Source organism: Cylas formicarius, unplaced genomic scaffold, assembly GCF_029955315.1.
Source record: "Cylas formicarius isolate icCylForm1 unplaced genomic scaffold, icCylForm1.1 PGA_scaffold_7__23_contigs__length_41026272, whole genome shotgun sequence".
Lineage (NCBI taxonomy): Eukaryota > Metazoa > Arthropoda > Insecta > Coleoptera > Brentidae > Cylas > Cylas formicarius.
The window spans coordinates 30,848,893-30,875,617 of NW_026844352.1; the positions used below are offsets into that span (position 1 = coordinate 30,848,893).

At 33.6% G+C, this 26,725-nt stretch overlaps 1 protein-coding gene across 6 annotated transcripts in view; it reads left to right on the plus strand.

The window, feature by feature from the left end:
• Positions 1 to 26,725, plus strand: part of LOC132704680 (carbonic anhydrase-related protein 10) — a 259,358-nt gene that overhangs the window by 67,000 nt on the left and 165,633 nt on the right. For all 6 annotated transcript variants that reach the window (XM_060674850.1, XM_060674846.1, XM_060674848.1 and 3 more), the window contains one exon: positions 24,135 to 24,185. In XM_060674850.1, the coding sequence (XP_060530833.1) occupies positions 24,135 to 24,185 (51 nt within the window). The remainder of the gene's footprint in view (positions 1 to 24,134; positions 24,186 to 26,725) is intronic.

Consider the following 26,725-nt stretch of genomic DNA (forward strand, 5'->3'; position numbering starts at 1 on the left):
TAATATTCTGTATAAGGAAAACCGCGTATTTGGTATCCACTGTTCACCAGTTTCCCAGTCTGATGGTTCGAATACTAAACGGTTGTATTATAAATTATTAATTCAATACCATAGCCTGTTTAAAATTATTATGGATCTGCATTAATTCGATCAGAATGCTTCGGATTTTTGGGACTGGCAAAAATAAAATAGGCCTGCCTGTCCGCCAATTTGCCGAATTCCATTTTCGCGTCGAAAATCCCACATACACTAATGATGAAAGAGTTTGTTGTTTCCGATTAATTTATTGTTTATAATTTTAATTTATTATTTATTTAAAAGGCTGGGTAAATGATCCTTTTAAATTAACGCATTGTCTAAATATTTTTAATTTGGGGTTTAAGAAATTGTTATTATTCTCTATAAGTTTATTGAAAAATATATATAAAAATTTCTAAATGGAATTCCCAAAATAGTAGATTCAACTTTGCAATAAAATTACTTATGGATCAGATATTCACTAGGGTCCTTCCAGTCCATTCATTCGTTTATATAGAATTTAAAACTTTTCTGATTTTGTATTTATAGTTACGGAAAATGTGTTTAAAATTCTATTTGAAATGTAATAAAACCCAATTTAATTAAAATGGCATTTCAACGTAGGCAACTTCTCGCGATTTCTGTTTCCTATTGTTGAATCATCTACGTATTCTTGTCAAATGAGATTTCGTTTTCATCACAGTTCTTAATAATTATTTTGCTGGTCTAATTAAACTCTGTTTAAATTTCATTATCAAAATTTGAAGACTCACTTTGTTCTGTGTATACATGAATTTGTTGTACTATACCGGGTGTTCCAAATTTTAATCTCATCAACAAAACTCATAGAGATTTCTATAAAATATTTTCATAAAAGTTCAATGACACTGTCATTGTAATAAAGTTTTAACTTGTCTCTATAAATACAATACATTTTTATTGGCAGAGTAATCCACAAAATATAATTTAATATTTCATAACTACTAGCATAACTGGTAATACATTATTTAAAAAACAGTTCAGAAGACTATTAAAAACTGTAAAAATCCACTTCCATAAGAAAAATAATAGTTGGTGATGATTTAAGAAACGCGAAATTTTTGACATCGGCAAAAGATGATGATGATTTTTGTTTTATTTCAAGTTTTCAAATAGTTTCAATTTTTGAAGGGAATATTATCGGGCTTATAGATACTACCTTAATTGTATCTCTTTATTAATTTAAAACCCCGGTTATATTATTAGATAAAAAAATCTTGCTTTGCATGTGTAAAATCAAGTCTTCAAGTTGTTCAAATATAATTTAGGAATTCGTGTACAGCTTTGACTCAGAAAGTAGTTTTATTGCATTTGAAACTTGATGTGGTAAGGAATAACGTGTTACAACTCTCTGCAGAAAATATGCGGTGCATACAATTTCGCATTCGATCAGATGTTCTTCGAGTTTAAAAGCGCACTCAAAAACTTTATCATGCGCCACATTTTAATGACCACGCGTGTTTTAAAATAATTACCGAGAGCCCTCGACATCTTCAAAAATGAGATTTGTTATTATGATGTTATTTGATCTCTCAAAGTTTTATTGTCGTGTCGCTGGCTCTATCGTCAGCTTCGAATTTGATTTAATGACGCGTACTTACAAAATTTCGTTATTATGTCTCCATTGATTGTAGTAAAATTTGCAATATTCGATATATACAGAGGTTCAAATTTGGAGCAAAATGGAAAATGGAAAATAATTGCTCGACAGCCGAATTGGTTCATAATTTCACTTTATATTTCAATATATCGAAATTATTTAGTACGCGTGTGTGTTAAAATTTGAACTTATAAAGCAAGGATTGAGTAGATGTTTCTAATAAAAATCCAACTTTATGTGTGGCACACTCCCAGTACAAAAAAACTCAGAACCGCTTTGCAGAACAAAAACTGGACAATTTTTTATGCATCTTTGGTCTCATTACATACATTAAAGGGTCTATTTTTCATTCTCCAAAATTAGAGCCATCACCATTGCCAATAAGAAAAAATAAGGCAATACAGTACTCTATTAGATCATTAAAAAGATGGCTAATAATAATAATAATAATAATAATAATAATAATAATAATAATAATAATAAGTTAGAGTACTGTCACCACTTTGGGCATAGTAGTATAACAAACGATAAACTGGAATAAGGTTATTAACATTTTTATCTGCTTCTAGGCATTTTTGGGACAATAGATCAAACCGTAGTAGCAGTAAGGAAATTGAACAAAAACTATATGAACGCCTATATTCTGTTGTATTGCATTCTTTATAATTGTCATTATATAAATAATAAATACCTATTAAATAAAAATAGTCGTCAGAAGTGTTTAAAACTATCGTCAAAGGATATAGTTAATAGTTTTACGTTGTGTCAAATTTTTTATAATTATTTTCCACTTGATTAATATTTTTTTATGTTGTTAATTGTAATTGTAAATCGTATCGATAAGGTGGCAATCTAAACGGTATATTACTGGCTTCTTTTATGATCACGTTTTACGATTTATTGTTTATTTGGATGACGTTTTCAGAAGACTTGCAAACACATTTCGTAACTATAAATTATTGCGTACTGGACTATACAAAAACAATTTTGACTTTAATAAACTTATAAAGAAGTAATGAAAAAAAAAATAGTCCAGATGAGAAACCTGTTCCCTTTACTAATCATGATAATATTGTTTATGGTTTTTTAATTGATGTGAATGGAATATACATACATACACGTGATTACCTCCTTCTTACATGTTGAAATTTGAATTTTGCATATTCTGCATATAAACTGATTTCTAGTAGGACTTTTGAGATTCTAGTAAGGCACTCAATGCACAACCGTGATCTGCGATTAAACACTCCATTCACACAACATTCAACTATACTCAGTTATTAGGTTCAAGATTTATTAACACATAACATATATGTAACTTACACCCTGATCTCATCATGCATGTTTCATTAAAAAATGCCTTGCTGAATTTTCTCTAATTTAAAATGAAATAAATGGCAAAAACTAAAAGTTACTGCAAAAATTAAAATATTTTACTATCTTTTCATGGCGTAAATGAATTTTTCAGTAAGTATTAGCGGATATAAGATATACTAAGTTAAAATTTAAACTAGAATCATAACTTTGTTTATAAAAAATGAAAATGTAGACAAAATCTGGAGTGATCTGAAAGATCCAAAATCCAATCAGTTTTTCTGTTCCAAGAGCTTGGGTGGAAGGAATTGGGATCATGATCACAACTGCCGCTTATCGGGAAGTCGGCTCGAATGTTCGACCCTATAGTGAGCAGACTTCTATAAACGCCAAGCGCAGTTAGTTGAAAAAAGGAATTGGTGCGGCGCGAAAATATAATATATAATATAATCAATAGACGAAATAAATGTTCAATTGCATTAAATTTTACGTGTTTAATTCCAGTTTCGGCGTTCGACAAACCCGAATAATTTGAGTTGATTTAAAAAGGTAATACAACATATTGTGAGGTCGTTCCTTATAAAATTGCTTCCCATTTTTCTCTTTATTTTGCCTATTAAAACAAAATAATAGAAAAATAATTGCACGCTTTTCCTTGGCTATTTTAGGAAAACGTTTATAAGCCTATTTCCAATGCAATATTCTTCATTAACGTGGAAGGAAATACAACAGAAAATGACCGAATGATTAAAGGGTAATTTCGTTGCGTGTTACGCTACCGCGGCAGGCATTCATTAGAATATGAATCTTAAGATTGATCAATATCGCAATGCCGCCGCCACGCCGCCGAATTCCGAATTGTTGTTGTTGAACCCGTGCTTGTTCTTCAACTCTCAAACCGCCCGTATGCAATGATAAACGGCACATTGTGGGAAGTTTTAATATAAACGCTGTGCACAAGCTCACAACACTGATATTAATCTTCTTTCGCTCGAGCCGACACCAAGGGAACTTTTTATTTAATTTTGAGGTAGAAAATTGTTTAAGAAGGTATTTTAAGTTTGAACTTGACTTGCCACGTGATTAAACCTGGACTCTATGATTTAAGGCGCGCAAAATATTATTTAAATAAAACTCTTCTTCATATATTTCGTTTGGCGAGGGTGCATTGTTGTTAGTCATAGCCAAAATGAGAAGGAACTGCAATGACAAGTCAAAACTCAAATTTTTAGTAATTTTAGTATGTTTTATATATTATTTATTTAAGGTTACCATCACTCAAGCAAACATATTCCAAAAAAAACATTCTACCCTACAATTGCACTTGCGCCTAAAAGGCAGAAAGGTTTATGCTGTTGATGATTATACTCGGTCAGAGCTAAAAACTCTTTAAAAAATACGTTCAGTTGAACAAATTAGTAGTTAATATCCCAAAAACCAAAACCATTTGCTTTAGGCGAGTGGTGCACATCCTTACATAACATTCTAGTTGAACTAGTTAATAATATTAGATATTTGGAAGTGTCTCACCTTTCTCGTTTTTTGGAGCAATAGCGGAATCTTCGATAACCAAGGCTCAACCTTTAGCATATTGTTTAAATCTAAACTGAGGAGCATGATTACAGCTTTCAATAGTACTATTGTGTACTATTTTGATATTATTGAAAAAAACATCTTATTCAAACGTTTGCCAATGTTGCCGAAATTTGCTTTATTTTTAAAAATTATACTTAAAATGTGTCTAAGCTGGTAAAGTAACTTAGAATGGGCACCGACTCCCAAGGCAGTGTTGCGATCGACAATTACAAGTGGCGGACATGGTACATTAAATATAATCGGGTTGCGTAGGTGACACGATTGCCATGTGAACTGGGATTTTCCTATCTTCGACGAAATGTTAATCCAAGCACTCTAAAATAAACTAACATTCTTATAAAATACAATTAAATTTCTTTTCAGGCGGACCTTGAATTTGTGCAAAATTCCTAATACTCGAGAGTTTATAACAGTTTAAGGATTACAGACTGTTTTCCAAAATAATCTAATTTATTTCTCCACAAAACTACGATTCCAGCTCAACCTAAACTAACTAATAATTATTTAACAACATTTACTTACAAAGGTTTGTTTTATAAACTCAGCCAACTTGAACAAGATTGCTTTCGAAAAATCGTCACTGGGCGGGGCAAGTTCGTAGCGAGTAGCGCGAAGCAGCTTTTTATTATAAAAGAGAAGAGCTTCGCGGTTTCGTGTGGTAAAGGGACGCATTGTTTTTCTGTCGTGCTCCTGCGTACCACTATGAAACTTTCGTAAAATCGATGTAATTTAATTGTGCATGCACTATGTATAAACTGTCCTTCGCATCTCGTCGAACTGACAAAGTTACAGCAAACATCGGTAAATATTAAAATTTGCACAAATAATAGTGTTGTCGAGCGATATTTTTTCAAATATCTCGGGCCCTGTATAATTGACGAAATCTGAAACTCTCTTACGACACGGTTTATGACACTGTTTAAATAAAATTATCCCATCTTTAACGGTTTTTCGTTTATCGCCAATAATTAACTCACAAAAACGGAAATTTTTAGGATATTTTAGATTCTTTGCCCATAAACGAGACACCCTGTATATGATACAATTATTGTTCGAAGTAGAGGTTATAGCCTTGAATTTTCCACGTTTCCTGGTTCAAGAATTTTTTGAAAATAGGAAATGGTTTTTGAGAAAATAATCAATGAGATCATCGCATCTTGACAGCTCTCGAAATAACGATTTCAATATGGCTTTTTCAAATACCCCGGGCAACGTATGTGATAGACGAAAACCGCAAATACAAAAATTGTAGCTCTTGATGCGGTCTATGACACCGTTTGAACCAATTAGTCATATTTTTTACGGTTTTTGATTTGCGGCTAGTAGTTTACTCTGTAAAAAAAAGAATTTTCTAGAAATTTTAGATTTTTGCCTATAATTTAAAAACCCTGTATATAATCGAAAAAATGCCCGAAATAAATGTTATTGCACTGGACCTTCTGCGTCTGCCGGTTAAAGAATTTTGCCAATTGGGTGAACGATTATGGAGGAAAACATATTTTTTCTAAAATTACCAAAAAAAATTTCAAACACTTTTAAGAAATACTTGGCAAAATTTTGCGTCCAATTTCTACCGTTTAAATGTAGACGCAGACTTTTACTTCTCTGCTACATTTGAAGTTTATATCTGCAAATTTAGGACACTTAACACATTTCTCATTTAGCTCGGAATATCGGGAACACAATAGGTGAAAATCTTAAATACAGACGTTTTTGCTGTCTATGCTGGCTATATCGTAATATAAAAGAAAGTGAGATCTGAATCATAGTCTTTCAGTTATAACCAGTTTTAAATAATTGGGGGACACATTCTTCAGTTTTTTTGAATTTGCGACGCACCCTGTACTTTTTTGAAAATTTTTCAACCTTCTGCTTCTTCTGGTTTAAGAACTTTTTTGGTCTCGTAAACAGTTTTTGAAAAATGATGTTTTTTGTAGACCCTTGCACACGGGATTTTTTATTTTTTTAGAATACTTCCCGACCCCACAGCACCCCACAGTATTTTCAAAAAAGATGGATACCGGCGTCGGATCAGGGCCATTTCTTATAAGCGAATGTGCCTCGTCGAGTCGTGAATAAACCCTAGCTTATGACGTTCTTCCAAAAACAAACACCGCCAGTAAAATTTAGGAAGAAGAAAAACGGCCCATTAAACTGTCATCTTTTCATTGCAGAAATATTATACCGATTTTATGATCTTACAATTACATGCATCGAATGAGATGGCGGACATGCAGGAACTCTTCGATAATTTATTTATAATTATTTTATTTTTTCTGCCTTCTAAGTTGTTAAAAAAACATGTTTCCTATTTTGTTAATCTGTTTAGTTATGATAATGATAATTAGAATATTATTATCATATGTAACATTAATATTATTATTTGTGGTATTTCAATGACCTCTTCTAAATATACGTACTATAATTAGAAATGCTTTGGCTACTTAAAAAGAGCGTTAATTGAATTTTTAAGTGTCATCAAATATCGCTGCAACAAACAAAAAAATTTTGTTTCGCTAAAAAATTAAAAATCGTAGTTAATAGTCAATAAACTATTTAAAAAAAAGAAAATTACTAATGTTTTTTTGAACAATTTTTTTATCTTAGTATGCCCTGATTTGATTTTCAGGCATAACTTTTAATTCCAAACAACTTTTCTTAGTTTTTTGTAATTTTTGTATTTTTTTATTACCGTCAATCCTGTTTTACTTGCAAATATTTTAAATACACCTTATATTATTATGCAACATCCACCAACTTTTGGCAATATTAGTACTTTGTTTGTGCAGTTAATAAAGAAACAATCCATTGCACACTAAAATGAACATACTGTATACAAAAATAAATGATTTACACAAATAAACGAAAATTCATTCTCGCCAAACCATGATCTAGTTAATTGGGTACCGTGTCCAAGATAACTTAATAATTTATTATAAGTTTAATAAAATATCTATCAAAAGCTAATTCACAAAAGTAGTGCAGAACAGACAGCGTATTATTTTCTGGTGTACTTTTTTGATGAGTAGCAACACACCATCAGAAACGTCTAATAAATAAATTGTCCAAGTTAACGGAGAAAGAATAATCGATCGAGGTGGAAAACTGGTGTTTATTTTCAACTATAAAACGTTTTTAGAGTTCGTTGGTCAGGCAATTAATAAAAGGGTAGTTCGGGAAGGGACCCACCTATATATGTTGACCAGGACATTCTCTAGGGGACTTCCAGTCACGTAAGAAGACCCGTTAGGCTGGAGGGCGGTTAATTTATGATCGTCATCAGTGCGTGCGGTTTATGATTAGATAACCCATGGGAAAATAGTCAGGCAGTTTTCCTGCGAGATGTGCAAATTAGATCAATGCGGTTTACAAAGCTCTAGTCAGTCTAGCGAGGTCACGGAGCGGAGAGTGTGTGTGCATTTTTTACGCTCATTGAATATTTTATATAACTAGAATTGATCCAAATTTTATCGAAGCATATGGTGAATTCCCTACAAGTTTAGGACACAACCGTGTACAATAATAATAGGATACGAATGAAATATCATTTAATGAATGGCCGATTCAGATTTGCAATACTGATATGTAATATTTATTGGACCATTTCGCGAGTCAATAATACCGTTCAATTATTACCTGGGGTTTGTATTGCCAGGCGTACCTTTCCGTGTGGATTAAGGGATACTGTGTTTAGTATATAATCATCGAGGAGTATCCTCTAGACATTTTAGTATATTTCGATTATAACATAATGGCGTTCGATATTTGGAAAATGGCACTTTTTTCTTAGTAATTAGTGGGTTTGACTGAAAAATACTAATACAATGCCGTATAAAAGTTTGAGTTGCGCTTTAGAAGCACTTTTTTTATAGGTTCTTAAGCTTTTAAATGTGTTTACACGGACAATATTCATAACAATTTATAGATCAGTAAGTTCTTGAATAGTATTTTTATTATGCTACCAACCCTTATAATTTTTGAGGTTATGTAATTCGAACAGTATAATTTAAACAAATTAACGAAAAAATCACATACTGGAAGATCGTACACCATAAAACATGGGTGTGTTTTATGTGCTGATAATTCTTAGTTGACAACGAAATCAACGTTAAACAGTTCAGAACTTATTAATTAGTAATTTTTAGAGATAGATATAAAAAAAAATTCCGCAGACACATCCATAATATTTGTTATGAAACAACCACTGCTAGATAGATATTTGATTGGTTCAAATCATTAAACTATAAACATGTAATTAAGGGACATAGCATTGTTTCCATTAATTTTAAAATATTTTTTTTAATATTTGGTTAAACGTTACGTTTGTAAGAAATGTTTTCTTTTAAGGTTACACCAAATAAACACGATAGGTGTCTTGAATTTTTAAATAGGTTTACACAGACATTATTTGTCCAAAATTTATAGATCAAAGAGCTTACGTCAGATTAGTATTTTTCTAGGTTATATGTTTCGAACAGTATAATTTATACAAAATCAAGAAAAAATCTTACTGGCAAATATGTAAAACTAAGAAGTCGTCCCTTTCACCAATATTTAATATGAATCGTACACCATTATAAAATGTAAAAAATCTGAGGGTGTTTTGTGTGTTGATAACTCTAACTCCAATAAAAAAAATGTGAGCTTTGACAAAGAAGAATTAAACTGGTACAAATTTAAAGAAATGGATTGTGTGAAATATTTGAAGGTACTGCCAGGCCCTCAATTAACTTTGCTTTATTCAGAAGTTGCTTCTTTCCAAAATACAAAGCTGTTTCGCGCTGCGCGCTACGAACTTACCCCGATCACTTACGATTTTTCGAAAATCGATGAAATCGAATTTTTCGAAAGTATCTGCGCTCGTATAAAAATTTTATATCTCGGTAACGGTAGGTTCTATGAGATCGCAGTTGGTACAGAAATGGTTACCGTCGAAAAAAATTTTTTTTGTCTATTTGCCCGTTCTACATTCTCCATTCTCGTCTTTTGGTTTTTTCTGAAGAACTTTCAAACCTTTGGAGCTACAAAATTGAAATTTGCCTCCTTTTTAACCCTCCATGAGATACATAAGCTTATAAGAAATGCCCTCAATCCGACGCCGGCATCCATCTTTTTTTCGCGATTTTCGACTGTTTTTTGGACATTGCTATGAAACACGATAAGTGTCCGAAATTTGAAGCAATCGACTTCATATTTGGCACATATATGCAGCTTTGCCCCGTAACGGAACCTATTGGGGGCTGGGGGCTAGGGAAATGTTCTAAAAAAATAAAAATCGCGCGTGCAAGGGACTACAAAAATATTATTTTTCAAAAGCTTTTTACGAGACCAAAAAAATTCTTGAACCAGAAGAAGCAGAAGATACGGGCTCTATAAACTTTTATTCTTGCCAATTTTTCAAAAAAACTGAAAAATAGAAAATTGTTCTTTTACAGAGAAAATAATTAGCCGCAAATCAAAAATCTTAAAAAATATGGCTAATTGGTTGAAACGGTCTCATAGGCCGCATCAAGAGCTACAATTTTTGTATTTGCGGTTTTAGTCTACTTCGAACAATTATTGTATGATATACAGGGTGTGTCATTTATGGGCAAAAAAATATCCTAAACATTTCCGTTTTTGTGGGTAAATTATTGGCGATAAATGAAAAACCGTTAAAGATGCGATAATTTTGTTTGAACAGTATGGTAAACCGTGTCGTCAGAGAGTTTCAGGTTTCGTCAATTATACTGGCGCGAGATATTTGAAAAAATATCACTCGACAACGCTATTATTTGTGCAAATTTCAATATTTACCTATGTTTACTGTAACTTTGAAGTTCGACGAGATGTGAAGGACATTTTATGGAGGGTCCATGCACAATTAAATAACATCGATTTTGCGAAAGTTCCATAGTGGTCTGCAGGAGCACGATAGAAAAACAATGCGTCCCTTTACCACACGAAACCGTGACGTTTTTTCATTTTGTATTAAAAAGCTGCTTCGAACTACGCGCTAAAAACTTGTCCCGCTCAGTGACGATTTTTCGAAAGCAATCTTGTTAATATTGGTGATATGTAATAAAACCATCAGAAATGGGACACACTGCACATACAAGGTGTTAAATTATTGTTTAATTTTGAATCCAAATGGCAACATTAAATATCGGTTATACCCCTGCGTAATTGAATAAATAACAAATTATATCTTTGCATGTTAAGAGTTTCACATATTCTTCTGCTATATTATTCATGAGCAGAATCTCTGCGCAGTACCACGGCCTATACAACGAGCCGCTAACTATAGACTAAAGGGATTTCTATTTGTAACTATAGAAGTGTTTTATTTGAAAACTCTGGTCGGGGACCGTTCCATTTTTCGCTCTTTTAAATCGCAAACTTTTCGGTAGAATTTTATATACCACGCGGTTAGCGGTGTAGTAAATAAATTCGTAAAACTTTTAAACAATCTCTCGAAAGCGCGGTGACGGCAACGTATCTTATCTTTAACCAGACATTTGTTTCTTTGCGAATAGAGAGTAAAATCCTCCAGAGATAAAAGAAAACTCTCGATATCCCACTTGAAAGTTTTTGACTTGATGATAATATACGACGGTAGTTTCGGTGCGGTATAGGAGACGCATTAGCCTTACCCTGTCGCCGCAAACCTGCGAACCGTCTTCGTCCTTTTTTTTATAAACAGGCCCCACCGATATTTTCGCGTCACGTCTTTATTATATCCCTCCCCGGGGTGCACAAAATGTTACATAACTTCTTGTAAAAGAGCGAACCTTTTTGTTCGCTGCTAGCAAAGCGACGTAGCTTCCGCTTTCCATTCTTCCGAACTTTATTTCATTTTATTGATAAATATTGTAGCGTAAGAGTGGCGAAACAGGAAAATGTCCGCGCGTGAAGAGTGATTGTTCCGTTAGCTGCTTTAGTTGCTTTCCGCAGGCCCCCGCGCTGATCAAACCGGAAACCTGTTCAGGAAGCGATGTCTCAATTTACGAACGACAAACAATTTCTCTTCGTCAAGGAGAAAAAATTGACACTTATGAAATATGTGTTCGTTATGGGCAAATGCCCGTTACTCTTTTGTTTTTCTTTCTCCCTCCTTTATTAATTGTTTGGGGATATAATGGGGTCCCAATACGGGGTGTTCGGGTTATAGCGCACGCAATGTTTGCTACTTTGTTGTCGATATTCGAAGATGTCATTTCAGAATAACTGCTCCTATATTAAAAATTTTCCTGGATATTGGGTCATATTATAAAACTTTTTTATTTAGTAAACAATACGTACGTTTCTTCCAAAATAATTTTTCTTTTTATTTGAAAAATTAATTTACCTATGTAAAATATTATTTAAAGAACAAATATATAAATGCCAGATTACGAACGAAGACCAAGTTAGGCGATGGACAAATGCTACATTATGGTTAATAGTTATGGCGTGCTGTTTGCCTAGGGATCAGGATAAAAGATATCTATACAAATAATATGCAAAAAAGTTGTTTATTTTACATATCCAAACATAAATGAAACTTAAGGTTAAAATGTCAATTTTTTTACAAGTGTCAGTTCTATTAATAATAAAAATAAATGTCCTTTAATTGTGCAATATATCATCACTAATAAACATCACAATAAATTTATCACTCCGGCGCAAAACTGAAACTCCCAGATTGCCATTCAAGAAAAGTCCTGTAGTGTTGGTTTAGGTGAAAAAAAAATTTGTGGGTCTGTGATCTAGTCGAATACTGAAATTATTGTCTGTGCTTTTTTCACCGTGGTTAAAAGTTAAGTTCGATGGTAATGGTCGCTGGTGGATTTTTTGCTTTTTATTCTTTGGTTTTGTAACGTGGTGATTCTTTGATTCTCTGGTCTGTCAAAGTTTCTTTATATGTGCCTGACCATTTTCCCAACTGTCAAATTTGTCTATTTTTTCTTTTTAAATGCCGTTGAGAGGATTATCTCCGGCAGAATCGAATTGGATTGCATTTTTCTTGGGGCTTTGTCGTTTCCGGCTATTTTACCTATTAATTAATGACTAGTTGTCTAGTCATAAGTTTCCTTTGTTTTCACTATTTTAATTTGTGCAGCCTTTACTAATGGCTAGCACGTGGTTCTCTGTTTGTGCAAGGAGTACTGTGCCCCCTCTGCTGTTAGAGTTTAATTGATGGCAAATTGATGTATGTATTGACAAGCCCTGTGTGTTTTTCTTGTTTATGTGATAGAGTGTTTCCCTTTTACCTTTTAGTGTCCTGAGGAAGCCTGAATACTTGGGCGAAAGCTTAACTTAACAATAAAAAGCCACTATTCAATGAGCATTTACATCTTTTATTGCTCCCTCTATATTAGTCAATATTGGGCGATCATGTAGTTATTTTGTGCAACATATATATATATATATATATATATATATATATATATATATATATATATATATATATATATATATATATATATATATATATATATATATATATATCTCAAAATAAATAAGAACTAAAAGTTCAGATTTTCAGGAAATTATATATTATGACATCAATTGTTTCGACAATACCGTGTCTTTATCAAATGTAATATCTACAAACTACCTGCTACTATATATACCGAAAAATGACCATAAAACCATAATTAATGTTGTTGCGAGAATTTAAGTTCAGTAAAGGAGAGGTATTTAAATCTAATTGATCGTTAAGCAATACATTTGACTGTCTCATTTTGTTAATCTCCATGGCTTCCAATAAATTTAATTTTCTACTTTTTGTGGCAGTGTGTAATATATCAAAATTGTCGTCAAAAATGTGTTTTTCTGTGTTTAAGTGTGTAGCATAATTAGAATCTAGACTATTATTTTTAAACGCTGTGTATAAAAGAGTTAAATGCAGCCATTTTGTGTGTATAAGGGTTATTTGAGCTGTTATGTATGACTGTGTCCGTATGTGAAGGTTTATGATATATTGAAAAATCTAATTTGTTTTGCACTTTCGTAAGAGTTAAGTCTAAAAAATTAATAGAGTTATCCTGTTCAATCTCGATAGTGAATTTTATACGATTATGTATTGAGTTAATGTAATTTAAAAAAGAATTCAATTGTCTGTCCGTTCCAACAAAGCAAGCAAAGACATCGTCCACATATCTATACCACCATAAAAAACTTTTACTTAAAGGATGTTCTAGTATGATATTTTCCAAATTATCCATAAAAATCTCGGCTAACAAAGGACTAAGTATATTTCCCGTAATCAAACCTTCTTTAGAGATATAAATCTGTCCATTAAATTCAAAATAATTTTGGTCTAAAGATATTATTAAGCAATCTAATAAATCTTGTTTCACTAATGGGTTAACCTGTTTCCGAGTTAGGGTAAAATCTACTAAATCTATCACATCCATAGGTGGAATACTGGGAAATAAGTTTTGTAAATCAAAAGACAATAGAGTTGCGTTAGAAGGGATTTTGATATCTTTAATTTTGTTAATTAATTCAAAAGAATTATTTATTGCATATTTTGGTTTAAAATCTGTGTAGAACTTTAAAATATTTACTAATTTTGTAGTTTAAGTAGAGTTTAACTGCAGGAGCTGTTTATGTAATTTAACTAAAGAGTATAATTTAGACGGTTGTGGATCCAACTGAGTTTACAGGTTAAAATGTGGATCTTGCCCTAAAATTTATATTGGACAAACAGGTAGATCCTTCAAGGAACGCATTAACGAACATATAAGAGCGTTTAAAAATAATAGTCTAGATTCTAATTATGCTACACACTTAAACACAGAAAAACACATTTTTGAGGACAATTTTGATATATTACAGAAAGCCACAAAAAGTAGAAAATTAAATTTATTGAAAGCCATCGAGATTAACAAAATGAGACATTCAAATGTATTGCTTAACGATCAATTAGATTTAAATACCTCTCCTTTACTGAACTCAAATTCTCGCAACAACATTAATTAAGGTTTTATGGTCATTTTTCGGTATATATAGTAACAGGTAGTTTGTAGATATTACATTTGATTAAGACACGGTGTTGTCGAAACAATTGTCATGTCATAATATATAATTTCCATTCTAACGTTTCCATTCTAACGTGATGGAAATATCTTGGCAGGTTTTTTTACTTATACGCTATACACAGAATAATATTTTGTTGTGTTCAAAGGCATAAGAAAATTGGAAATTTAACTCACTATCGGTTAAGCAAACAAACAAAACAAAATGTTTTGTGAATATTTTGTTGCGTCTTGACGAATTAATGCGAACTATTTATATTCAAATAAAATACAAATTTATTCGGAAGAAAGACAGGCGTTTTTACTCGCACATCAGACAGCACAAATAAAATAGCAATAACTATTCGACACTTAACATATTTCGTTAAAAATTTTTTTAGTGAGAAAAGTTACTTTGTCTAATAACAGAAATGCGCCAATACAAAGAAGTTGGTGGTTTCAGTTCCAAAGCGCAATTTTGTGTGTATGAAAATAAATCGGAAACATGTTTCATAGGCGGGTGCACATATTTCTTTGTTCTGTGTGTTTAACATTATCTATTGTAGATTTCCAAACAACGCTTAAAGACCTTGGACGTGGAACATTTTAATATTGGTACGTTATAATCTCACACGTCAATTACTTGCCCCCGGCAGGAATTATTTTCTCTCACCTTACTTGGTCAAGATAGCAATCCTTCATATTTAGGCAACACTCTTCAGCCCCTCTCTTCGCTTCCCTTAGATATATTTGCATCACAATAAAAGCAATTTTATGAATGATTTATGCGGTCCCATTTAGTTAGACTTCTCTGCATCAAACAATTTCGTGTTAACATTTGTACTCCATCAGCGGAAAATGTTGAAAATAAATATCTGGAAACTACTTATACGATTAGATACCCGATCATGTTGAAGGTTATCCGGTCAACGCTAGTTCTATTTTTTGACGGAAGCTCGATATCAAGCGAAGCAAATTTTTTGGTCCGTATCTATTTCCACCGCCGGCTTTGTGTTTACAAAGTTTGAGTAAATTCGTTCGACGGGAAAAGCGAAACCGGAATTTAACGGGGGGGTGATTATTCACAATCTGATGCCCCCTCCTCCCCTCCGATTCCTTTGGAATCCGGTCTGTCCTTTCATTAACTACGTATCAGAATTAAATCGAAAAACTTTTTAACATAAATCTGTACGCTGAAGGCTTGATTTTCTTTCTCCACCTCGAGAATCGAAACCATTAGAACTCCCGATGTTATTGCCTGCCGATGTTATCGCGGGCCTATTTATTTTGATAGAAGAAAAACTACTGGATCTCTCTTTCCCATAGAAGTTAGCGATCTCTTATTTACTTTTTTCCACTCGGATCTGTTTCAATTAATGGCCCGGTGAAGAAGTTTTCAGCCCTTTTAGGAGTTTGGGTGATCGGTTTGGTTGAGCGTCGACTAAAGTTTAAGTGCTTTTCGTTTATCGCTTTTTCATCATTTTTTCTGTATTATTTTACAATAATTATTTAGACCGTAATATTAATTTTAAAGCCCATTTTCCAGATAAAGTCACCTTACGTACAAAACTGACACTTTTATAAAAAAAATATACTTATACATTACATACATTATACTCATTAACTGTAGGTAGTATTTAATTTGTAAATTCAATTATGCACGGATCAAGCGTGCCGAAAGGATCACTGAATATGTCCTTTCGTTACGTAGGGTCGAGAGTCATACTTCGGACCTCTTATAAAATTTCTCAAAAGTGACGGTCACGTCGCATTCGGTGAACGTATTCGTGACTTTTGTTATTATTATTCCATTATTTGCAAAATGGTTGAGATACATTGACCTTATCCCATTCAGGATAGTCTAAAATTTCAATAATAAAATTCGAAAGTACAATCGTCAGTAATGGCTTGTCCGAGAGAAAGTTGCCAAATGTAAATGGTCAGGGGCAGCTTTTGTGAAAATATTTTCAGATAATCGGAAGCATATTATAAATTTGTTGAAAATTAGTTCTGTACGGCAGAAATTTGGATATTGAAAATATTTCTCCAGTCCTTAGCCTTAAATTTATTAAATTTCTCGGTTTTTAATACCAGCGTTGATTTTCTAGGTATTAGTTGAAACATTTTATTTTTTATATATATTTTTTTGAGGTAGTGAATTTCTTTTTTAAAATCTGTTTTGAGGTAAAGAAGTACATATTCTAATTGGAACATTTATACTTTAAAATAAACAATTGTGAAATTTAAATAATTAGCAAATATCTGTGTGTAGATCCTAGTACAGAATGAGCACAAAAATACTGCTAGAAGGTTATGCAGGGTGTCTCCATGGTTCGTCCGTGGTTGATATCTCGGAAACCATTGACAAAAAAAATAAAAAATAAAATGGAGACGCATAACTTAAAATTATGTTTATGTTGGAACATCCTATAGTACCATAAATGTAAAGTGAAGTTTTATATTTTTATTGAACCCCCTATATATTTCTTTATATTCGGATTCTACCTTTAATCCTAAAAACAATCTGAGTAATTTTACGTTATAGGTAAACTTAATAGTTTTGAACTGCAAGGTCTTTTAAAAAATGTGCCTGATTTGCTTTTTGATTTAGATTGATGTGTTTTCCCAGAAATGTTATCATTATGTATCTCTTGCACCTGTGAAATTTTGAAATTTATTTTTTTTTTCTATCGCCGACGGTTTCCAAGATATCAACTGCTAACGCACTATTGGGATACCCTCTATAATGTAAGTGAGGGTCAAGTGGTAGTTTTTTTTAATCTTTTTTGAATTTTATTTATTTTCTTAACGACCTTGTAACCTTGCAACGATATTGTGACTACCCGTTAGCCTAAGAAAATTACGGCTGCCATTGACCTTGCAATTTTGGTCAGGTTTGGTGTTTTATATATATTAGGGCTAGAATTGCACAAAAGTGGCAGAAATGGAACGAATCAAGTAAAATACAGGATGCGGCAAAAAGGTAGGCAGGATTTTAAATAGTGGTTGTTCGGTTTGTAAAACCGGCAACACTGTGTACGCACTCGCGTTAGGCAGACAAAAGTATACAATTTTCAGTTATCGACATGGCTTGGATCGAAGTGTATCGTGCTTTCGTTGTCGAGGAGTTTATTAGAAATGGGGAATCTGTAATAGCGATGCAGCGCGCCTTTCGTAATCAGTTTGATGTTGGTCGGCATGGCACGGTTCCGGATGGAAGAACAATTCGTCGGTGGGTTTTACACTTCTTGAAAACAGGTTCTGCGCTTAACCGAAAATCTACTGGTCGACCAAGGACAGTAAGAACACCGGAAAATATGAATGCAGTAAGAGTTTCCGTACAACAGTCTCCAAGGCGTTCAGCTAGTAAGCATGCAGCTGCTTTGGGAATTCTCCATAGAAGTGTTCGAAGAATTTTACGCAACTCACTCCAAATGCATCCGTACAAAATTATGTTAGTGCAGGAATTAAGCGCAAGAAATTTTGAAACCCGTACAAATTTATGCAGCGATATTCTTCAAAACATTCCCAGACGCGCTGTATTCATGTCTAGCGATGAAGCTCATTTTCACCTCTCGGGTACCGTAAATAAGCAAAATTTCCGTTATTGGTTAGCAAATAATCCACAGAAAGTGGTGTGCAATCTCGGAGTTCGGCGTGTGGGGTCCTTACTTTTTCGAAGAAGATGGAATAACGGTAACAGTCAACGGATGTCGATATTTTGATATGCTTAACAATTTCCTGCGTCCAAAAGTGAACCAGTTGAACAACGATCAAAGAGAACATCTTTGGTTCCAGCAGGATGGTGCTACATCGCACACAATGCGTCGTTCACTAAATCGTCTTTAAGAAATGTTCCTAAACGAAGTGTTGTCTTTACGGGGTGATCTTGGCTGGCCGCCACGTTGGCCTGATTTGTCGCATTGCGACTTTTTTTTTGGGGTTACCTGAAAGCGAGAATTTTCACATATCGTCCGCGGACTTTGGAAGAATTAAAAGTAGCCATAAGACAAGAAATTGCCTCAATTCCCCAAGAAATGATCCATCGGGTAATGATGCACTTCCGCGGGAACCTACAAGAATGCATCGGCAATAATGGCCGTCATTTAAAAGACATCATTTTTAAAAATAACGTTCCCAAATGGCATAAAATGTACATTTCAAAAATAATTCTTAAAAGATGTTTGCTTTATGCAGTTTGGTTTTTATTAACATCCCAAATAGTACCAATCATTTTGCCGCACCCTGTTCATCAGTATGTAAATAAAATTTTCCGCCTCAATTTCCCTACGGCTCGTTTTGAATTTATGACAGAAAAAAACCCGTTTGATTTATCCATATATAACAAAGCCTAGTCAAAAAGGGTCACCGTATAAAATAATTAAAGAGAAGCACAATAAATAGATCTTACAAACTGATAACAAAATGGCGAAAATTGGACACACGTATTGTATAATTACTTGCTCTGATATGTTTTAGAAGAGAAATGTTTTTTTTCTAGGATTTGTTACCTGATGTCTATAACTACTCCCAACCTCCAATAACGTTTATAATGTAACAATTAATATAAAAAAAAGCATTCGCGTTCTGGAGTCGATCGAAAAGCAATGGCTGCAAGAGAAACACCACAAAAACCGCGCATGATGTTGCATAACGTCGTAGGTCGAACGCAATTTCGTGCAGGAAAGTGTTCTTGATACATGCCCGCCGTGCGCATCAAATTTATTACTTTAAATTTTTCCCTCTCGAGAGTTCCTCCACGATAACGTATTTAAAGCAATTTGTAACAATTTGTATGTGAAAGCGTAGATAAAAATCAAATTTGCTTCCTTTCTGAACCGTTCCGCACACTGACTTCGAAAATAAAAGTGACCGTTGCCCGTCCCGTTTTGTGTAAATGCAAATTAAATCGAGTTAAGCTGGTCCCACACGAGCAATCTTGCAAGCTTGGACACATGGCTATTTGTGTTCAACGCTTTCATGATTGGCTATATTGCTATATTCTATTTTCCGCACACTGGACTCTATTACGTTAGATTACTTTTAGATAATATAGCAATAACCACCTTTTTCTTGAAATTTTTGAATCTGGGCCCTCTTGTGACAAAATAAAGCCAAAACAATGAAAAATTAATGGATCCATACATTAAAGCAAAATTTTCATAACGAAGCATACGATTGACTGTTTCACCTAGTGTAACGTTAATTTTTTATAAGAGGGAGATGCTGCATAGATTTTGCCTTCACTACTGTCGTGACCGAGCAACTATTAAGTGAAAATATACCGGGGACATGGTACCCTATCTACAATACTTAAAGGTTAACGATAATTGGACGTTATTCTTATAAATTACAATAAGTAAAAGTGCAACCAATTGTCTTCAAATTACAATAAAATAAACGTTCGTCCACAGATTCGATTCTCAAATTTTCTTCAAATAGTACACTCTGATTTTTGATAGTGCAAGAGTACGTTACTTGTTAACAACTTCTTGTTGGGTCGTCCTTTATCTATAGGTTTTGCGTTCTTTATCGCTAGTAAATATCTATTTTATTGCATAGTTTGGGAGGTTAAAAAAATAAAATGACTGCCTGGATCTGGACAATGGGCCTGTTCCACTTTTTTTATTTTTGAAAACCGAAACTAGAACACATTCTACAGCGCTATACAAAATTTCTCTTTTTTGGTAGAATGTTAAAGTCCGTAAAGAACTTGGACTGCCCGAAAATGGGGCTTGGCCTCACGGTGACGTCATTATCTTCATCATCGGCGGCATCGTCCATGTAGCAAGGGGAGCGCTTTTAATTGCAAAGTTATGAGTGGTGAGATTAGAAAGTTAAAATGAGCGCCGAGAGTGCCTATTGGGTATTGCGTTGTTCCAAACTGTCAAATACTTCGAGAAATGCTCCAGGAAAACTATTTATGGGCGTACCTTCCGATCCGAAAAAGAGAACAGTCTGGCAGGATGCGATACGTCGAGATGTTTTTTTTTAACATACAAAACCCGTACACGCTGTTGTGAAGACAATTATTTAAGATCTCAGAGTACCTTAGTATTCCTATTTTTATTTGCCTAGGTTCTTAATCTAAAAAATATATATTATTTGGAGGAGTCCCAAGAACTTTTTATGGTTAGAAAATTAATTTCTCTATTGAATTAATATTTTACTTCATAAATTTCAACTAATTTGACGATTTATATACACAACGCCAATGAAAAATAAAAGGTGAAATTAAAGCCTGTAGTGGTCGATTTTTGGATTGCCTTAAACTACATGTCATCAATTTAATAATAATATTATAGACTCTTCGATGTGCAATATTATTCCTAGAATTTCCGCACTTATTAAGTCTGTATTTTATTTAAAACAGTTCATTGCCATAAAATTGTCAACTTCTGGTAAATTTGAGAAATCTGCTTTTATTAATCCTGTTTTACGTGAATACATAACCAAAACACAAAATTATCATAAGTACTTCTTCGCGCCTCTTCTGGCATATTTATTTAGTGGCAGCAGAGTCGGCAGATATATTTGATAACATTTGATAGCGATATCGTCATACTGAACGACTATTCAAAAATGTTATTAAATTTAAAACTCCGCATCGCTGCCAATTTAGAAGGAAGGTAGAGCATATTGAAAATATTTATGACACGCCACTGACTTTGCCAGGTATATCGCATATGCCATCTTAGATAGTTTGCACTCTACGAGTCTAACATTGTTTGTCACGACACTGACTTCAACTCACAAAGTAGTGTCAACCAATGTCGGAATAAAAGTTGCGTCAAAAATTGGACGAAACGTGTGGGACCGGCTTTAAATACCCGGCGAATTTTTTTCGTAATGTTGTCTTAGGACGATGAAATATTATTATCTTGTATGGGCGAGAGGCCTACAGTAGTAAAACAATTCCCCGCTGCGGAAACTTGTTCCTTTCGTTTGTTAATAATAAATGGCTTAATTTTTCCGGGGCCTCGCAAATTCGGAATTTTGCGACTGAGTCGGCTAATTTGTAACGCGAGCAGTTTGCAATCTTATAGCCGCCTCCTGTGGGACTCGGCGAAGTGCATGATATTTTAGGGGTCAGTTTCTCTCGCACTAGACATTCGTTCCCGGGGAAATTGGTTTATCGTTTACTAAAGGACGTAGTCTGCTGCTTGTTGGGCTATAAACTGATGCGACGTCTAAGTTTGTCTGGCTATGTAGCTGAATTTAAATGAATTCGTGCCTGTTGCTTGCAGGCAATATTACTTACGTACCTCTAGATTTTAATGATGTTTAGTTCCACTTAAAATTAGCAAAAACATAGATTCGTACCAAAACAATACATTTGATTCGTTTGTTGCAAATTAGGGACTGAAGTCCAAATATTTTGGAAATCTGTAATGTCACTTATACAAAATTGGTCATAGCTAGCAAACCTATATAGAAAAAAATGATGCCTGGTTTGGAATCTTCTTCATTAGTGGAAATACGGAAGAATTAGAAAAAATTAACTCAATTATTTAGTTGCCGATTGTAAGTAATTTTGCCCATAAAATTTGGTGCATCTGTAACTGAGATACTTTTCCAGTATCGAGGTCGCGAGGAATTCGTTTTGTAATTTTTTGATTTGTAAAGATAAGTAAAAATCAACAACTTAAGTTTTGGGCAAATTTAAGCTTCTTCCCGTGGATTGGTAACTGACGAAGATAACCCAAAATTAAGTTTCACTCCCATGGTGTAAAGGGTTAAGTAACTACAGCAAATTTTCTTCAATCCTATTTACGGGTTTCCAAAATACATATTTCCGAACGCCATAATCTTTTAGACGCTGTGTTTTAAAAACAAGGAGCTAGTGGATGCTGGGTCATAAGATATATAGGCTTTGGAATATGTGGGTATATATCGGCATCTAATTTCTAAAAATATTAAAAGAAGTTACAGGAAACCAGGGACATCACGCAAACTTTGGTATAACTAAAATTCATTTTTCATTCATTTCAAATTCATTAAATGATCATAATGCCGAAAATATTTAGAACTAGCAAAATAAAATATATGCATAAACGGCATTGAGTTACGAGTTTATTTGGTATGAGCGAAGCGCAGCGGAGCGAGTGTTTAATAAATGAGTGACTTAAAAAGTTTATCAAACTTGTTGCTACTAGACTTTTTCAACGACAAACGTCAAAATTCCAGCCGCGCGGTAATATTTCCCAAAACATCCGATTGCTCCCAAACCTGTGCGGTAATATCCCGGAGATGTCCAAAGTGACTCGGATCCATGGGAAACGAAACTGTCGTGATGAAATGACACTTTCCGCACGCTAGATCGGTGTATAATTAGATATTTTACAGAAGGGACGAGAAACAATTATTAAAGATTTGATTTTGCAGATAGTGCACTCAATTAGGTCCGTATTCTTTTTCCAACTAGCAGTCGTCATATTCTCTTTTAAATACAGTGCCACAACGAGGAGAGTAGACGATATGTAAATCTCAGACACAAATATAATGCGTATTAATAAATTTTACAAATCATTTTGGCCACAATTGATAATTAATATTCTTCTTCTAATTATTATTATTAATAGATTTTCTATCTTCCTTGGTCGATCGACACTTCATTTTCGTACAGGAACATTGTCTTCCTGAATTTTGCCCTTCTCCCTCCATCCTTCTTTTGCCCACGTTTCTTCTCAATGCTGGTGATAGTGGAGAACCCATACCTGTTCCCGACGTTTGTTCAAAAATTTGACCGTTATAAGAAAAATACGTTCCCGATAAGCATTTTTCAATTAAGGTGAGAAGGTTTGGTTCCAGATTCTCGGATTTTAATATAACTGAAATGAGGTCGAGAGTTTCAGGAATAGGAACTTTGATACGTCGAAACTAACTAGAATATCTTGTGTATCTAATGTAATGGTTTTTAATTGTTCAATGTCAGCACAATTGGTTCTCCAACATATTCTCTATCAAAATATCTAGCTTGCTTATTAAAATCCCTTACAAGGAAAACTGACAGTTTCGTACTTATTTCCTTTCACTTCATTCAACAATTAAAAAGCATTACATCTTCATATCACATTAGTTGTCAATCAGTGAACTTCACTGCTGGGGCATTCTGACACAATTTTCGATTTTGCATTTAGTTCTTAACCGTGAGAAAAGTGGATTAAAATTTAGCTTCGAGTTACACGCGCTTTTACATCCCCCCAATTAGGCCAATCGCAACATATCCGCTTCTAAACAATTATTAGCTGGATAAAGACATCCCTGATGCAATTAGTATCCGAAATTAGTCATCCGGCGGGGCGTAAACGTAAGCCGGAGCAACGGAGCAAGCGAATCGACTTGACAAATTCCAACTGGTGTTAAAAAACAGACGAGTTGCGAGATAATCCAGATTAAAAATGAGATACGCGGCTGACAAACACTCGGGCCGCGACGTGTGTCCGTGGTTGGATATAATCCGGGAGCAAAGTCGGACAAAGCCCATAAAATATGAGTTTGCGCGAAGCACTGTAGTAATAGCCCCATGCATCAATTATTGTCACCGATCAATCTTTTAAAATGCACGTTTTTGTTGGTTTTAGTTACCCGCGCGGTCAGCTGGGAAGAGTGGTGGACCTACGACGGGATATCTGGTAAGTTTGCTGTCAATTAGTTCTATTACGGGTTTGACCGTTCGGTCCCGACACATATATGTTGTGGTTTCATTTATTTTTCGACAGTTCTTTTATAGAAGCGGATTATATAATTACTAAAAAAGTAATGGACATGCGAACAAATTGAAGATACGACTTACACCTGACTAATGTAATGTAATGTAATGTAATGTTTTGTTCTTAGAGATATCAAGGTAAACAAAACAACAAAATGTAGAGTTAGAAGCCAAGTTTTTTTTTCGAGTGACGTATAAAACAAAAAACTATTAATTTTCTGACATATAAGCCTACATCATATTTTTTTAAATGGAATTACAATGAATACACTTTATCTTTTAGTTCACTCGTTTTTGACAAATTGGCAAAATTAGGATTTTTTTAATAATTTCAAATAAAAATACAATTATGATTGACATGTTAGTAAACAACGTTGATGGTTAAATTATTGTCCAAGTCATTATTGTTAAAATGGTTTTGTGACTTTATCCAGAGCGCCAAGCTACTTCAAAACAGATATAAAAGGATATCAATATAATGCATTTAAATGTCTTAAAACGCAAAAACTAAGTGCAGAATAATGTCAAAGGAGGATGCAGTCTTCTTTCGATTTTTTAAATAGAAATTTTATGGGCTGCTGAAAGTTCGTTCACTACAAGAAAGGTTTGTAATAGAAAAAATACGCGATATTGGTCTTTAAATAATCGTAGACAAATACTCGAAATAAAAGCCCAATGAATTAATGTATGGTGCGGTGTCATAAATGGGCATATTTTAGGTGTGATATTTATAGATCATAAGTTAACTGGAGATCATTATTTGAAACTCTTAAGAGCACCAAACAGAAAAATATATAGAAGATTAACCCCTAAATATATCAGCGCTGATTACATGGCAGTAAGACGGTGCCCCTCCTCACAATCTTGTGCAAGTTAAAAATTTTCTTAACATGGAATATGCCACGGGTTGGATAGGGAACGGCGGAACTATGGATTGGCCAGGCAACAGACAACAGAAAAGATGGTGGTCACATACAGCAGTATTTAGAATAGTTAAAGATTTTTTTTTCTTTAGTGTGTCTTGTCATTTTTAGTGTTTTTGTTCTATTTTAATTTGTAAATAACTATTGCTGTTGCAGTCAGTCACTGCACTCTTTGAAGTTATATGAAAATTTCCAATTTTTGCCAATTTGTCAAAAACGAGTGAACTTAAATATAAAATGTTTACATCATTGTAATCGGAATAAGATATTCTATTAAACACATATACAATATACAGAGAGTTTTAAAAAAATATGATGTAGCCTTATATGTCAGAAAATTTATAGTGTTTTGTTTGACTTGGAAAAAAACTTGGCTACTAACCGTAAATTTTATTTTTTTGTTTAACTTGATATCTCTAGAAACCAAAAACTTACAGCCAATTAAAATGTTAATTGTGTAAAATTAAAAAAAATAATGTAATATTAAAATAAATTGAACGCACCGTACATATCAGAAGAAATAAGAAAAAAAACTGTCCTTAACATCTCAACTTTTAAGTGCTAAAGTTTTCAGTAAATTCTTTTTTGGTAACTCCATTTTGTGTATCGAGAGGTCTTTACTAGCGGCATCGGTCCGCGATTTACAGCGCATATTTTTGAAGATAAAAAAGGTACGCCGCTGACATTTTTTTAGGGGAAACTTTTCTTTAGTAAGTCCTGCATTAAAATCACCTCCTGCATTTTTCTTGTATGATGCTCCGTTTTTCATTACAATAATTAAATTAAACATCTGGAGTGCTCTTCTAAAGTGCGAATAGAAAATTCGTATTTAGTGGCGACTATAGGTATCATTATCATCTAACCCCTATTAATTACAGCAATGACACGATGGCAACATTTTGTAAGATTGTTTGTTTAAAAACATAAGACTAACGGATTGGAGAAACTTTTCCGTGAATGTATGAACATTTTTTGTAGTTGAGTTTGCACACAAGGCAGCTTTTACATGTTTTTCTCTTTTTAATACTGCATTGCTATGGCCATAAAAATGGACCACCTGGTAAAGACAAATATAACAAATGAAATTGTCAAACTAGAATATCTCGTTGCAAAGAATTTGATTACAATACTATCATGTATTCTTTTTCTTACCTAGGTTTACATATATCTTAAAATAAAAAAACGCGTGCAATTCATGTCATTTAAAAATTGAACTTGAAGCAAGCAAAGCGGCATACTAACATTTAAGTTAACGTTTTTATGATATTTATGTTGTTCTCAGATATAAGTTGAGTTAATAATTATAATCGTTTTTTTTTTAAGAAACATATTGAGGAACGAAGTTCAGCGTGAACCCCCAAGACTCGCAATTCGAAAGTTCACCCACATAATAGCCCGGACGGTCAAATTTCGACACAAATTTCAAGCAGGCCTTGCTTCCGGTACACACTTCCTAGCAGTTTCGTGCCAGTCAATCAACAGTATTTCGCAACAGTGAAACAAAAGCCGTACATGAAACTCGTATATAAAATTTAGATCG